This window comes from Oncorhynchus clarkii, chromosome 17, assembly GCF_045791955.1.
Source record: "Oncorhynchus clarkii lewisi isolate Uvic-CL-2024 chromosome 17, UVic_Ocla_1.0, whole genome shotgun sequence".
Lineage (NCBI taxonomy): Eukaryota > Metazoa > Chordata > Actinopteri > Salmoniformes > Salmonidae > Oncorhynchus > Oncorhynchus clarkii.
In genome coordinates, this window is record NC_092163.1 from 3,996,678 (window position 1) to 4,014,177 (window position 17,500).

At 46.3% G+C, this 17,500-nt stretch overlaps 1 protein-coding gene across 1 annotated transcript in view; it reads right to left on the minus strand.

Moving 5' to 3' along the window:
* The window catches only part of LOC139370043 (protein sidekick-1-like), a 365,245-nt gene extending 352,709 nt beyond the window's left edge, over nucleotides 1–12,536 (minus strand). Inside the window, exon 1 of the mRNA XM_071109345.1 lies at nucleotides 11,630–12,536. Within this exon, the coding sequence (XP_070965446.1) occupies nucleotides 11,630–11,843 (214 nt within the window). The 5' untranslated portion in view covers nucleotides 11,844–12,536. The remainder of the gene's footprint in view (nucleotides 1–11,629) is intronic.
* Nucleotides 12,537–17,500: the final 4,964 nt, after the last annotated feature.

Here is a 17,500-nt window from a genome sequence, read left to right on the forward strand (position 1 = left end):
TATATAGAAGGGTAAACATCGCTACACTAATATATAGAAGGGTAACCATCTCTACACTATTATATAGAAGTACAACCATCTCTCTACACTATTATATAGAAGGACAACCATCTCTGCAGCACTCCACCAATGAGGACTTTATGGTAGAGTGGCCTGACGGAAGCCACTCCTCAGTAAAAGGCACATGACGGCGGTGGGGATCATTGTCATGCTGAAAGACCCAGCCACGATTCATCTTCAATGCCCTTGCTGATGGAAGGAGGTTTTCACTCAAAATCTCACGATACATGGCCCCATTCATTCTTTCCTTTACACGGATCAGTCGTCCTGGTCCCTTTGCAGAAGAACAGCCCCAAAGCATGATGTTTCCACCCCCATGCTTCACAGTAGGTATGGTGTTCTTTGGATGCAACTCAGCATTCTTTGTCCTCCAAACACGACGAGTTGAGTTTTTACCAAAAAGTTATATTTTGGTTTCATCTGACCATATGACATTTGCCCAATCTTCTTCTGGATCATCCAAATGCTCTCTAGCAAACTTCAGACGGGCCTGGACATGTACTGCCTTAAGCAGGGAGACACGTCTGGTACTGCAGGATTTGAGTCCCTGGCGGCGTAGTGTGTTACTGATGGTAGGCTTTGTTACTTTGGACCCAGCTCTCTGCAGGTCATTCACTAGGTCCCCCGTGTGGTTCTGAGATTTTTGCTCACCGTTCTTGTGATCATTTTGACCCCACGGGAGATTATCGAGGGAGATGATCAGTGGTCTTGCATGTCTTCCATTTCCTAATAATTGCTCCCACAGTTGATTTCTTCAAACCAAGCTGCTTACCTATTGCAGATTCAGTCTTCCCAGCCTGGTGCAGGTCTACAATTTTGTTTCTGGTGTCCTTTGACAGCTCTTTGGTCTTGGCCATAGTGGAGTTTGGAGTGTGACTGTTTGAGGTTGTGGACAGGTGTCTTTTATACTGATAACAAGTTCAAACAGGTGCCATTAATACAGGTAACGAGTGGAGGACAGAGGAGCGTCTTAAATAAGAAGTTACAGGTCTGTGAGAGCCTGAAATCTTGCTTGTTTGTAGGTGACCAAGTACTTATTTTCCACTGTAATTTGCAAATAAATTCATTAAAATTCCTACAACGTGATTTTCTGGATTTTTTCCCCTCATTTTGTCTGTCATAGTTTAAGTGTACCTATGATGAACATTACAGGCCTCTCTCATCTTTTTAAGTGGGAGAACTTGCACAATTGGTGGCTGACTAAATACTTTTTTGCCCCACTGTACATACATACACAGTCTTCGATCAGACACACATATATATATATATAATAGAACAGGCCATTCTACTTGACTGGCCGACAACAATGGACCACTAAGCCCCTGTGTGTGTGTGTGTGTGAGTGTGTGTGTGTGTGTGTGGTGTGTGTGTGGTGTGTGTGTGTGTGTGTGTGTGACAATAGAACCTAGACAAAGCAGACCCAAAGGCCTTCAGTAGCTGAATGACTCAACCCAACCAATCAAACATACTGCACTGAGACTGACCCTGTAGAGAGAGAGGGGGGGGGGTGTCAATGTCTCATCAGCTCTGATTTCAAAGCTCTCTGAACATTCTCTCTCTCTTCCTCTCCCTCTCTTCATCATTCTCACTCTGTATCTACACAGACCTGGTTTCCACGTCAACGATTACTGTTGTGGAATGAAGGGGAGCCAGGTGCAGTACTCTTTCTCTCCCTTTCTCCACACACACCACTTCACACACACACACACACACACACACACACACACACACACACACACACACACACACACACACACACACACACACCACTTCACACACACACACACACACACACACACCATTTCACACCACTTCACACACACACACACACACACACACACTACTTCACACACACACCACTTCACACACACACACACACACACACACACACACACACACACACACACACACACACACACACACACACACACACACACACACACACACACACACACACACACACACCACTTCACACACACACCACTTCACACACGCCACACACACACACACCACTTCACATGGACACACACACACCATTTCGCATGGACACACACACACCTCTTCACATGGACACACACACACACCATTTCACATGGACACACACACACCTCTTCACACATAAATTATTGATGATTGGCTGAGATAAATACATTTATGACGAAAAGATTGGGGGGGCTGTTTTGTCAGACTTCAGTGTGGCTTTTTACATTATTGATCATCGTCTGCTGCTGGAAAAATGTGTTGTGGCTTTACACCCCCTGCTATATTGTGGATAAAGAGCTACCTGTCTAACAGAACACAGAGGGTGTTCTAGAATGGAAGCCTATCCAACATAATCCAGGTAGAATCAGGAATTCCCCAGGGCAGCTGTCTAGGCACCTTACTTTTTTCAATCTTTACTTATGACATGCTACTGGCTTTGAGTAAAGCCAGTGTGTCTATGTATGAGGATGACTCAACACTGTACATGTCAGCTACTACAGCGACTGAAATGACTACAAAATAGCCTCCAATACACTACTCAATAAATTGGATGCAGTCCATCACAGTGCCACCAAAGCCCCATATACTACCCACCACTGCGACCTGTATGCTCTCGTTGGCTGGCCCTCGCTTCATACTCGTCGCCAAACCCACTGGCTCCAGGTCATCTACAAGACCCTGCTAGGTAAAGTCTCCCTTTATCTCAGCCTGCTGGTTACCATAGCAGCACCCACCTGTAGCACGCTCTCCAGCAGGTTTATCTCTCTGGTCACCCCCAATACCAATTCTTCCTTTGGCCGCCTCTCCTTCCAGTTCTCTGCTGCCAATGACTGGAACAAACTATAAAAATAGTTTCAACTGGAAACACTTATCTCCCTCACTAGCTTTAAGCACCACCTGTCAGAGCAGCTCACAGATTACTGCACCTGTACATAGCCCATCTATAATTTAGCCCAAACAACTACCTCTCCCCCTACAGTATTTATTTATTTATTCATTTTTGCTCCTTTGCACCCCATTATTTCTATCTCTACTTTGCACATTCTTCCACTGCAAATCTACCATTCAAGTGTTTTACTTGCTATATTGTATTTATTTACTTCGCCACCATGGCCTTTTTTTGCATTTTACCTTCCTGTTGCGACTCTAGGGGCAGTATTTTCATTTTTGGGAAAAAAAAAACATTCCTGTTTTAAACGGGATATTTTGTCAGGACAAGATGCTAGAATATGCATATAATTGACAGCTTTGGATAGAAAACACTCTTAACGTTTCCAAAACTGTAAAGATATTGTCTGTGAGTATAACAGAACTGATGTTGCAGGCGAAAGCCTGAGAAAAATCCAATCCGGAAGTGCCCCAGGTTTTGAAAGCGCTGCATTCCAATGAGTCCCTATTGAGCTGTGAATGTGCTATGAACCCGCTTACGCTTTCTACGTATTCTACGTATTCCCCAAGGTGTCTACAGCATTGTGACATAGTTTTACGCATTTCTGTTGAAGAATAGCCGTATGGGGGCACATTGCGTAAGTGGTCACATGGTGGCTCCGAGAGAGATTCTCGCGTAAAGTGCAGAGGTAGCCATTACTCCAATCGGTCCTACTGAAAAACGAATTGTCCCGACGGATATATTATCAAATAGATATTTGAAAAACACCTTGAGGATTGATTATAAACAACGTTTGCCATGTTTCTGTCGATATTATGGAGCTAATTTTGAATATTTTTTGCCGTTTTCGTGACTGCAATTTCCGGGCGATTTCTCAGCCAAACGTGAAGAACAAACGGAGCTATTTCGCCTACAAAAATAATATTTGGGGAAAAAATGATCTTTGGCTATCTACCTGTGAGTCTCGTGATTGAAAACATCCGAAGTTCATCAAAGGTAAACAATTTAATTTGATTGCTTTTCTGATTTTCGTGACCAAGTTACCTGCTGCTAGCAAGGCATAATGCTATGCTAGTCTATGATAAACTTACACAAATGCTTGTCTAGCTTTGGCTGTAAAGCATATTTTGAAAATCTGAGATGACAGGGTGATTAACAAAAGGCTAAGCTGTGTTCCAATATATTTCACTTGTGATTTTCATGAATAGGAAGATTTTCTAGGAAGATTTATATCCGTTGCGTTATGCTAATTAGTGTCAGGCGATGATTACACTCCCGGACCCGGGATGGGGAGTCACAAGAAGTTTTAACTCACCTCATTTGCTCACATTGTATATAGACTTATTTTTCTACTGTATTATTGACTGTATGTTTGTTTTACTCCATGTGTAACTCTGTGTTGTTGTATGTGTCGAGCTGCTTTGCTTTATCTTGGCCAGGTTGCAATTGTAAATGAGAACTTGTTCTCAACTTGCCTACCTGGTTAAATAAAGGTGAAAAAAATCAAATCAGAAATACATTTAGGAGTGTTGTGAAGTAAAAGTAAAATGTGTCTAATAATTATTGGAGGACCAAAAAAAACCAATACCGATTAATCGGCCGATTTTTATATATACATTTGTAATAATGAAAATTACAACAATACTGAATTAACACTTTTATTTTAACTTAATATAATACATTAATAAAAATCAATTTATTCTCAAATAAATAATGAAACATGTTCAATTTGGTTTAAATAATGCAAAAACAAAGTGTTGGAGAAGAAAGTAAAAGTGCAATATGTGCCATGTAAGAAAGCTAACGTTTAAGTGCCTTGCTCAGAACATGAGAACATATGAAAGCTGGTGGTTCCTTTTAATATGAGTCTTCAATATTCCCAGTTAAGAAGTTTTAGGTTGTAGTTATTATAGGAATTATAGGACTATTTCTCTCTATACCATTTGTACTTCATATACATTTGACTATTGGATGCTCTTATAGGCACTATAGTATTGCCAGCCTAATCTCGGGAGTCGATAGGAGTCAATCTCAGCATCGCTAAGAGCTGTTGGCAAACGCAGTAAAGTGCTGTTTGAATGAATTCTTACGAGCCTGCTGCTGCCTACCACCACTCAGTCAGACTGCTCTATCAAATATCAAATCATAGACTTAATTATAATATAATAAACACACAGAAATACGAGCCTTAGGTCATTAATATGGTCAAATCCGGAAACTATCATTTCGAAAACAAAATGTTTATTCTTTCAGTGAAATACAGAACCGTTCCGTATTTTATCGAACAGGTGGCAACCCTAAGTATAAATATTGCTGTTACGTTGCACAACCTTGAATGTTAAGTCATAATTATTTTAAATTCTGGCAAATTAATTACGGTCTTTGGCATCAATCAGGAGTCTGGTCTGTTCTAGAACTAAGTCATCAATCAGAAGACTGGTCTGTTCTAGAACTAAGTCATCAATCAGAAGACTGGTCTGTTCTAGAACTAAGTCATCTATCAGGAGTCTGGTCTGTTCTAGAACTAAGTCATCAATCAGAAGACTGGTCTGTTCTAGAAGTAAGTCATCAATCAGAAGACTGGTCTGTTCTAGAAGTAAGTCATCAATCAGAAGTCTGGTCTGTTCTAGAACTAAGTCATCAATCAGAAGACTGGTCTGTTCTAGAACTAAGTCATCAATCAGAAGACTGGTCTGTTCTAGAACTAAGTCATCAATCAGAAGACTGGTCTGTTCTAGAAGTAAGTCATCAATCAGAAGACTGGTCTGTTCTAGAAGTAAGTCATCAATCAGAAGACTGGTCTGTTCTAGAACTAAGTCATCAATCAGAAGACTGGTCTGTTCTAGAACTAAGTCATCAATCAGAAGACTGGTCTGTTCTAGAAGTAAGTCATCAATCAGAAGACTGGTCTGTTCTAGAACTAAGTCATCTATCAGGAGTCTGGTCTGTTCTAGAAGTAAGTCATCAATCAGAAGACTGGTCTGTTCTAGAAGTAAGTCATCATTCAGAAGACTGGTCTGTTCTAGAACTAAGTCATCAATCAGAAGACTGGTCTGTTCTAGAACTAAGTCATCAATCAGAAGACTGGTCTGTTCTAGAACTAAGTCATCAATCAGAAGACTGGTCTGTTCTAGAACTAAGTCATCAATCAGAAGACTGGTCTGTTCTAGAACTAAGTCATCAATCAGAAGACTGGTCTGTTCTAGAACTAAGTCATCAATCAGAAGACTGGTCTGTTCTAGAACTAAGTCATCAATCAGAAGACTGGTCTGTTCTAGAACTAAGTCATCTATGCTCCACTTTTTGAATTACTTTTTGACCTGATAAAGACCAAGTTTGATGATGACTGACTGATCGACTGGCCGATTGACTGGCTGACTTGCCGACTAGCTGACTGGCTGACTGACTGTAGACTACAGCAGAGAGGAGAGGATTGTAAACCTCCTGACTGACTGACTGTAGACTGCAGCAGAGAGGAGAGAGAGTCTCTCCAGCTCTCAAATGAAAGATGGATGTGCTTTATTAAATCTCCTGCCAGAATCCACATCGCCTCGTATAAACGGACACATTTATGAGGCAGGGAGGAGGGTGACGGGAGAAGGGTGAGGAGAGAGGGGGGAGGAGGGGGAGAGAGAGGATGGGGAGGACGAGGGTGAGGGGAGGAGGGTAAGGGTGAGGAGAGGAGGGTGAGGAGGGGAGGAGGGGTGACACATTGATTGTCCGTAGAGAAAAAGGGATCAACATCATAATAAAAGTTAGATGAAAGGAAAGAGGAGAGGAAGGGGTCAACTCTGCTCAACGCCAGACCAATTTACGGGTTTCGATTGGACGGCTGGCGTAACTGATCGGATCAATACCCACCCCTCCAGGATCACGCTCCCCCCTGGGCTTGGCTGGCACAGGACGGTGGCACACACTCACACTCTCACACAGACACACGCAGCCAGGACAGGACAGGACAGAACAGGACAGGACAGAACAGGACAGGGAGATGAGCTGAGGAGGACAGTGGTTTTTAACAGACCTTGACAGGACAGGTGTCCTAGTGTTACCATTGATTGAACTGCAGGTGCTGCTCTGTGACAGACAAATCAACACTATTGCATTCCTCTGCTCCACACACACACACACACACACACACACACACACACACACACACACGCACACACACACACACACACACACACACACACACACACACACACACACACACAGACAAACACACCAACAAGCTCTCACAGTCTCATGTCACAATTAGAAGTTCATCCATGTTTCTCGAACATCAAATTTGGAAGTGTTTAAGGTTCAGTTCAGGTATTCACTCTGAATGGTTAAGGTGAGTCATTAACTCTGAATGGTTAAGGTGAGTCATTAACTCTGAATGGTTAAGGTGAGTCATTAACTCTGAATGGTTAAGGTGAGTCATTAACTCTGAATGGTTAAGGTGAGTCATTAACTCTGAATGGTTAAGGTTAGTCATTACACACACACACACACACACACAGACTGTCTCTCTCTCTCACACACACACACACACACACACACACACACACACACACACACACACACACACACACACACACACACACACACACACACACACACACACACACACACAGACTGTCTCTCTCTCTCTCTCACACACACACACACACACACACACACACACACACACACACACACACACACACACACACACACACACACACACACACACACACACACACACACACACACACACATACACACACACACAGACTGTCTCTATCTCACACACATACACAGACTCTCAAACACACACACACAGACTCTCAAACACACACACACAGACTCTCTCTCTCTCACACACATACACAGACTCTCAAACACACACACACAGACTCTCAAACACACACACACAGACTCTCAAACACACACACACACACAGTACACTCACACACAGACTCACATAGACAAACTCACATACTCATAACATTCACACAAACACTACACACACACTACACTCACACACACCAAACACACACAGACGTAAGCACAGAAACAGACACACAACGTGCACGGACACACACGCTGTCACGGGTGGACCATTCATCTAGACAGCTGGTGTCAGATCACTGTAAAATGGTTTGAATATAACTAGAGGGGTGTTTTAATTCATACCACAGCGAGGGAGGGAGGGGGAGGGAGGGAGGGAGGGAGGGAGGGAGGGAGGGAGGGAGGGAGGGAGGGAGGGAGGGAGGGTGTGTGTGTGTGTGTGTGTGTGTGTGTGTGTTGAAGGGAAACACAGTAAGCAGGTCATTGACTGAGTAGGGGATTATCGATGTTTTGGGACTGTATACACACAACACCCCCCTCCCTGTAGACACACACACACACTGACACACACACACACACACTGACAGACAGGCGGTCGATCCACTCATTACCATAAACAACAACAGCATTAACATAGACACACACACTCACCTTACACCACCTCACCACTCTCTCACATATATTTCTAGTAGAAGCCAATCACGACACTGCACAAAACGCTCCCCATTCCAACCAGCACTGAAACTCCATACTGCAGATTTGTCCAACTCATTTCCATAACCTGACCCTGTGTGTGTGTGTGTGTGTGTGTGTGTGTGTGTGTGTGTGTGTGTGTGTGTGTGTGTGTGTGTGTGTGTGTGTGTGTGTGTGTGTGTGTGTGTGTGCGCTTACAGCAGTAGTAGTATTAATGGTCTGAATACAGAACAGCATATCAATCTGAACAACTAGAACAACAGCAACATATGATGGCTGTACTCCTCTATAGAGGTCTATAGAGACCCTGCTAGTCCAGATTAGTCTACAGACTGAACTCAGCCCAGAGGAGAGGCTTTAATCTTACCTTCTATACACTACACATCTATAACCGTACCTTGGCCATTCTATATACTACACATCTATAACCTTGGCCATTCTATATACTAGTAACCTAGCAGGTAGCCTAGCGATTAGAGGGTTGGGTCAGTAACCGAAAGGTCGCTGGTATGAATCCCTGAGCAGACTACATGAAAAATATGTGCGCCAACGTGCCCTTGAGCAAGGTACTTCAACCCTAATAGCTCCTGTAAGTCTCTCTGGATAAGAGTGTCTGCTAAATGACCAAAACGTAAATGTGCGACACATCTTTAATCTTTACTTAGGCTGCTACTATTATGGATGGACTGGTGTCTACATTACATCCTCTCCATACAGCCTAGAGGCTGATATACGGACTACACCAACCCACAGCAGGCAGTCTGCAGGCTGATATACAGACTACACCCACCCACAGCAGGCAGTCTGCAGGCTGATATACAGACTACACCCACCCACAGCAGGCAGTCTGCAGGCTGATATACAGACTACACCTACCCACAGCAGGCAGTCTGCAGGCTGATATACAGACTACACCGACCAACAGCAGACAGTCTGCAGGCTGATATACAGACTACACCGACCCACAGCAGACAGTCTGCAGGCTGATATACAGACTACACCCACCCACAGCAGGCTGTCTGCAGTCTGATATACAGACTACACCCACCCACAGCAGGCAGTCTGCAGGCTGATATACAGACTACACCGACCCACAGCAGACAGTCTGCAGGCTGATATACAGACTACACCCACCCACAGCAGGCAGTCTGCAGGCTGATATACAGACTACCAACACCGACCCACAGCAGGCAGTCTGCAGGCTGATATACAGACTACCTACACCGACCCACAGGAGGCAGTCTGCAGGCTGATATACAGACTACACCCACCCACAACAGACAGTCTGCAGGCTGATATACAGACTACACCGACCCACAGCAGACAGTCTGCAGGCTGATACACAGACTACACCCACCCAGAGCAGGCAGTCTGCAGGCTGATATACAGACTTCACCGACCCACAGCAGACAGTCTGCAGGCTGATATACAGACTACACCGACCCACAGCAGACAGTCTGCAGGCTGATATACAGACTATACCAACCCACAGCAGACAGTCTGCAGGCTGATATATAGACTACCTACACCGACCCACAGCAGACAGTCTGCAGGCTGATATACAGACTACACCGACCCACAGCAGACAGTCTGCAGGCTGATACACAGACTACACCCACCCAGAGCAGGCAGTCTGCAGGCTGATATACAGACTTCACCGACCCACAGCAGACAGTCTGCAGGCTGATATACAGACTACACCGACCCACAGCAGACAGTCTGCAGGCTGATATACAGACTATACCAACCCACAGCAGACAGTCTGCAGGCTGATATATAGACTACCTACACCGACCCACAGCAGACAGTCTGCAGGCTGATATACAGACTACCAACACCGACCCACTGCAGACAGTCAGCAGGCTGATATACAGACTACACCGACCCACAGCAGACAGTCTGCAGGCTGATATACAGACTACACCGACCCACAGCAGGCAGTCTGCAGGCTTGTAATTCAGTATCTTATGGCTATTCAACACGTGGATGTAAATCAATCACTATTAGAAATAGAGTCATGTCCAAACAGATTCAGATTCATATTCAGATTCATATTCAGATTTACATTCAGATTCCAAATCAGATTCATATTCAGATTTACATTCAGATTCAAATTCATATTCAGATTCATATTTATAATGAGATTCATATTCATATTCATATTCAGAAAACTTGAATGTCCTCAAAGAGACAACTCATCTTGCAGCAGTAATAAAACATACACCATCTAAAAAGGTAGAATAAATAGCAGAGGATATCTACAAGGCAATAGGCAGGAGAAGAAGTGCTGTTTCATAGCGTAAGTGTTCAGTCCAATTTGTCCAACGTTTGTTTAAAGTTGCAGAATTTAATTGGGAATAAAAGAGTCTTTGGCCCTTTTTTATTTGAACCTTAGTCTGGACCCGTGTCCAGGTGGGAGGAGATGGATCAGACACAGCAACACGTAGAACATTATTAAGGATGCACCCGTGTCCAGGGGGAGGAGATGGACCCGTGTCCAGGGGGGAGGAGATGGATCAGACACAGCAACACGTAGAACATTATTAAGGATGGAATCATGTCTACACATACAGGAGGAGTGAACCACGACCGTGACAGACAACATCACTGACACCAGACCAGGAGAAGAACATCACTGATACCAGACCAGGAGAAGAACATCACTGATACCAGACCAGGAGAAGAACATCACTGATACCAGACCAGGAGAAGAACATCACTGACACCAGACCAGGAGAAGAACATCACTGACACCAGACCAGGAGAAGAACATCACTGACACCAGACCAGGAGAAGAACATTATTGACACCAGACCAGGAGAAGAACATCACTGACACCAGACCAGGAGAAGAACATCACTGATACCAGACCAGGAGAAGAACATCACTGATAGCAGACCAGGAGAAGAACATCACTGACACCAGACCAGGAGAAGAACATCACTGACACCAGACCAGGAGAAGAACATCACTGACATCACTGACACCAGACCAGGAGAAGAACATCACTGACACCAGACCAGGAGAAGAACATCACTGATACCAGACCAGGAGAGGTGAGAAGAACATCACTGATACCAACCAGGAGAAGAACATCACTGACACCAGACCAGGAGAAGAACATCACTGATATCAGATCAGGAGAGGTGAGAAGAGGAGATGAGTAGAAGTATCATAAACAGCTCTTACCTTGTGCATTCAACATGTTTATCCAGCCGCTGAGGAGGAGCAGGAAGAGAGACCACCAGCTCCAGCTGAAGCTCCACAGTCCCAGCTTCATCCCTCTCTGTGTTAGGCCGCGGGTCGCCCCGGGCAGCATCGTGATCCATGTCGCCCCGGGCGGAACAGCTCCCACGGTGGCGCGACCCTTGCGCGTAATACCATTAGAATGGAGAGCCTTCATATTAGAGAGGTGATCCACGGGGAATCCACGGATGGGTTTGGTCGGGTTAATGCAAGTAGTCTCCGGTTGTGTTTTGATGTTGTTGGAGCCTCTTCCGGTGCGCTGAGCACGAGGGAAACGGAGAGGAGGAGAAAGGAGAGAAATGTGAGATGAAGGGCTTCCACTTGCTCCACAGTGCGTCACCGTCACCGGCTTCCCCCTGGAGGACTGGCCGGCTAACAGGCGCTCTGGGGTGGGGTGTCTCCTCCCCGTGGGTCGCTGAATCAGAGTCCCTCCCACCGTCCCCCGTGACAATTCCCTCGCGTCCCGTTGTGCCCGGGCTGATCAACAACTCAACCAGTGACACGAACAGCTCCTTCCCGGTCCTGGCAGCTTGGCCTCTCGGTTTGCCTTTAATAAAGTCCCTCACCCTCGCCTCTCCGGGGCTCGGTAGGTTTCTGTCTCCTGCGATATCTCATGTTCATTACCAGTGATCCCGCAGGAGCAGAATTAATACATCCGAGAGAGAGAGAGAGAGAGAGTGGGATTTGGATTGATCCGATTATATCAGCAAGTCGGGCTCCGGCCCCGATAAATCCCTGCTTGTTGTGATGTCTTCAGCGGGGATTTGTCCAGCAGATCATGTGGGTGTTTAGACGGAATTAATGGCGGTCAATAAAGCGCATAAATGATCCATTCGGGCTTATTGTGGTGATTACGGAGAAAAAAATCAATTTGGCGAATTCACCAGTTAGTCTGTTTACTGGCTCCAGAACCGAGTCCAAGTTTGTTATGAAGTAGCACTTTGGGCTTCAGAAAACCTGTAGTTAAATATTCAGGTTAACTATGAATTAACCATTCAAGCGGGGTAAAAATGTAGCGGAAACTCTCCACCTCTCTCTCCGGTCCGCTTGCCGCTCGTCTCCGGTTACAACGCGGACAGGAACCAGCCAACAGGTTAAACAACCAGAAACACACCTTCCGTTAGTTTACATTCAATCCCGAATTTCTACCAACTAAACCAGGCGAAACGGAGCAGTTCAGTTGTGAGTAGGCTTGTCAGTCCGTATAAAGACAAACCCAAAACACACCGCGTTGAGCGGAGGACAGGGACGACACACCGCGACACCGTTTTTACATCTAAAACAAGACGACGAGACAGCTGGAAATGTTCCGATAAAACGACACAGTGTCTTCGCTTCTTCCTAAAAACAACCTTACAATATATATATATATATATAACAAATCGTTTTTTTGTTCAGGGTTTTATATCCAGAAAAGTTACTTTGAACAACAAGTAGAAAAGCGACGGTTGGAGAGCGGGCGTCTCGCGCTCCTTTCAGAACATCTCGAGCCGCGCGGAGAGCGCGAACAGAACACCTGCCTCGGTCCGCTAGACGGGAACCGGAACACGGTCTTTTCAACTGAAATACCTAAACAGGAAAGAACGGAATTTTACACAAGAAAAAAAATAGACTTTCTCGAATGGTAAGAGTCCGTTTTTCTCCCCGGTATAGATCCTCCGGTAGTCTGCGGCCAGGTCTCTTCTCAGGCTGAAAACAGACTCAACTAAAAGTTCCATTCACAAGCCGTCTGCCCCGCTCAGATCAACTGTGATTGGACGAGGCTCCTGTTTAACAGCGAGTCCCTTATTCTGATTGGTCGCAGTTGCAGGCAGGAGGGGAACTTAAAGGGGCTCAGCAGAACGCGGTGAACGGCGCCCCCTAAACCGAGAAAACGGGACAACGATCTGGAAATTAAATGAGTTAATGACTAAGCAAAGCATTTTTTGCCAAGAAATCCTATGTGATGAATACATCCCCTCAGGCCTAATAGGCAATACATCTTGACAGAAACCTTTCCCTGATTCCATCCAGCGACTCATAAAGGCCGAATCACATCGCTGAAGGGAGATCGAGGTACCACGTTGGCCGATAAACGGAGCATTAATATTAAAGCTGTACTAGGGGGTGACCTTACCTTTAATTGGCTCTATAAATCCACCTAAAGTAGACCACCTCCTCAACACACACACTAATCTAGGCGATCTTCTCGCCACACACACACACACACACCTGGAGTGGCCAAACGATGGCTCTCCTCCACCCCCTTCCTCTATTGATGCTTCCTCTCTCCTCTCCTCTAACCCGTCTCTCCTCTCTTCTAGCCTGTCTCTCCTCTCCTCTAACCTGTCTCTCCCTCCTCTAACCTGTCTCTCCCTCCTCTCACCTGTCTCTCCTCCTCTAACCTGTCTCTCCCGCCTCGAACCTGTGTCTCCTCTCCTCTAACCTGTCTCTCCTCCTCTAACCTGTCTCTCCTCTCCTCTAACCTGTCTCTCCTCTCCTCTAACCTGTCTCTCCTCTCCTCTAACCTGTCTCTCCTCTCCTCTAACCTGTCTCTCCTCTCCTCTAACCTGTCTCTCCTCCTCTAACCTGTCTCTCCTCTCCTCTAACCTGTCTCTCCCTCCTCCCTCTCCTCTTCCTCCCTACTCCCTCCTCCCTCCTCCCTCCTCCCTCTCCTCTTCCTTCCTACTCCCTCCTCCCTCCTCCCTCCTCCCTCTCCTCTTCCTCCCTACTCCTTCCTCCCTACTCCCTCCTCCCTCCTCCATCCTCCCTCCTACCTCCTCCTCTTCCTCCCTATTCCCTCCTCCCTCCTCCCTCCTCCCTCCTCCCTCTCCTCTTCCTCCCTACTCCCTCCTCCCTACTCCCTACTCCCTCCTCCCTCCTCCCTCCTCCCTCTCCTCTTCCTCCCTCCTCCCTCCTCCCTCCTCCCTCTCCTCTTCCTCCCTATTCCCTCCTCCCTCCTCCCTCCTCCCTCCTCCCTCTCCTCTTCCTTCCTACTCCCTCCTCCCTCCTCCCTCCTCCCTCTCCTCTTCCTCCCTACTCCCTCCTCCCTCCTCCCTCTCCTCTTCCTCCCTACTCCCTCCTCCCTCCTCCCTCCTCCCTCCTACCTCCTCCTCTTCCTCCCTATTCCCTCCTCCCTCCTCCCTCCTCCCTCTCCTCTTCCTCCCTACTCCCTCCTCCCTACTCCCTCCTCCCTCCTCCCTCTCCTCTTCCTCCCTCCTCCCTCCTCCCTCCTCCCTCCTCCCTCTCCTCTTCCTCCCTATTCCCTCCTCCCTCCTCCCTCCTCCCTCCTCGCTCTCCTCTTCCTCCCTACTCCCTCCTCCCTACTCCCTCCTCCCTCCTCCCTCTCCTCTTCCTCCCTCCTCCCTACTCCCTCCTACCTCCTCCCTCCTCCCTCCTCCCTCTCCTCTTCCTCCCTTCTCCCTCCTCCCTCCTCCCTCCTCCCAACAAGTAGAAAAGCGACGGTTGGAGAGCGGGCGTCTGGAACTTTAAAGTAGGGGGGATGGTCTTCAACACCAATGTCTACACACACACACACACACACACACACACACACACACACACACACACACACACACACACACACACACACTTTTGTATTAGTATATTAATGTAGCTTTAATGTACCTCTTATTCTGTCTGAGAGTATTGGGGATATTTTAATTGAATCCTAATGTCTCTGTAAGGATTGACTGATTAATATAGGACTGTATGGGCTAATTCAAAGTTCACTTTTCAACTCTATTCAACTCTCTCTCTCTCTCTCTCTCGTCTCTCTCTGTCTCTCTCTGTCTCTCTCGTCTCTCTCTCTCTGTCTCTCTCTGTCTCTCTCTCTGTCTCTCTCTCAATTCAATTTCAATTCAAGGGCTTTATTGGCATGGGGAAACATGTGTTAACATTTCCAAAGCAAGTGAGGTAGACAACATACAAAGTGAATATATAAAGTGAAAAACAACCAAAATTAACAGTAAACATTACACATACAGAGGTTTCAAAACAGTAAAGACATTACAAATGTCATATTATATATACAGTGTTTTAACAATGTACAAATGGTTAAAGGACACAAGATAAAATAAATAAGCATAAATATGGGTTGTATTTACAATGGTGTGTGTTCTTCACTGGTTGCCCTTTTCTCGTGGCAACAGGTCACAAATCTTGCTGCTGTGATGCACACTGTGGAATTTCACCCAGTAGATATGGGAGTTTTTCAAAATTGGATTTGTTTTCGAATTCTTTGTGGATCTGTGTAATCTGATATGTCTCTCTTATATGGTCATACATTTGGCAGGAGGTTCGGAAGTGCAGCTCAGTTTCCACCTCATTTTGTGGGCAGTGTGCACATAGCCTGTCTTCTCTTGAGAGCCATGTCTGCCTACGGCGGCCTTTCTCAATAGCAAGGCTATGCTCACTGAGTCTGTACATAGTCAAAGCTTTCCTTAATTTTGGGTCAGTGACAGTGGTCAGGTATTCTGCCACTGTGTACTCTCTGTGTAGGGCCAAATTGCATTCTAGTTTGCTCTGTTTTTTTGTTAATTCTTTCCAAAGTGTTAAGTAATTATCTTTTTGTTTTCTCATGATTTGGTTGGGTCTAATTGTGCTGTTGTCCTAGGGCTCTGTAGGGTGTGTTTGTGTTTGTGAACAGAGCCCCAGGACCAGCTTGCTTAGGGGACTCTTCTCCAGGTTCATCGCTCTGTAGGTGATGGCATTGTTATGGAAGGTTTGTGAATCGCTTCCTTTTAGGTGGTTGTAGAATTGAACAGCTCTTTTCTGGATTTTGATAATTAGTGGGTATCGGCCTAATTCTGCTCTGCATGCATTATTTGGTGTTCTACGTTGTACACGGAGGATATTTTTGCAGAATTCTGCGTGCAGAGTCTCAATTTGGTGTTTGTCCCATTTTGTGAAGTCTTGGTTGGTCTCTCTCTCTCTCTCTCTCTCTCTCGTCTCTCTCTCTCTCTCTCTCTCTCTCTCTCTCTCTCTCTCTCTCTCGTATCTCTCTCTCTCGTCTCTCTCTCTCTCTCAACCTCTCAATTTCAATTCAATTCTATTGCTGTAGGGAGTGTGTGTGTATTTTATTTCCAGACCAAATTTGCCTGCCAATTATCCCTGTATCCAATACAATTACCTCCCCATACAGCAGCACCTCAGTTAATATACAGCTCACACACTCTCACACACCTCTCTTGACCTCTGTCTGGTTTCAGAGTGGTGTGTCAGCAGCAGTTGCGTCTCCTGTGTGAGATGAATGGAGCGGCCCCTGTCTCTATATACAGGGTCAAATAGTACACATATCAAATTTAGTATAAACATTTATTTTTGTTTTGTACGTGCGTGTGTTTGCAGTAGCCTGATTTCAAGGTGCCAGAAACACTGGTTCCCCCCTGACACATCTACTCCCCTGGGAGTCAGAAGGGGAGAGCGAGGGAAGGGGGACAGGCAGGGAGGAGTGAGAGAGGGAGGGGAGAGAGGAGCAGGGGGGAGAGAGGGAGGGGAGAGAGGCGCAGGGGGGTAGAGAGAGGGAGGGGAGAGAGAGAGGGAGGCGATAGAGAGAGGGAGGGGAGAGAGAGGGGGAGGGGAGAGAGAGGGAGGGGGGAGAGAGAGGGAGGGGAGAGGGAGGGGATAGAGAGAGGGAGGGGAGAGAGGGGGAGAGAGAGGGAGGGGAGAGAGAGAGGGAGGGGAGAGAGAGGTGGAGGCGAGAGAGGAGCAGGGCGGTAGAGAGAGGGAGGGGAGAGAGAGAGGGAGGGGAGAGAGGAACAGCGGGAGCGAGAGGGAGGGGAGAGAGTAGCAGGGGGAGAGAGGGGAGAGAGGAGCAGGGGGGTAGAGAGAGGG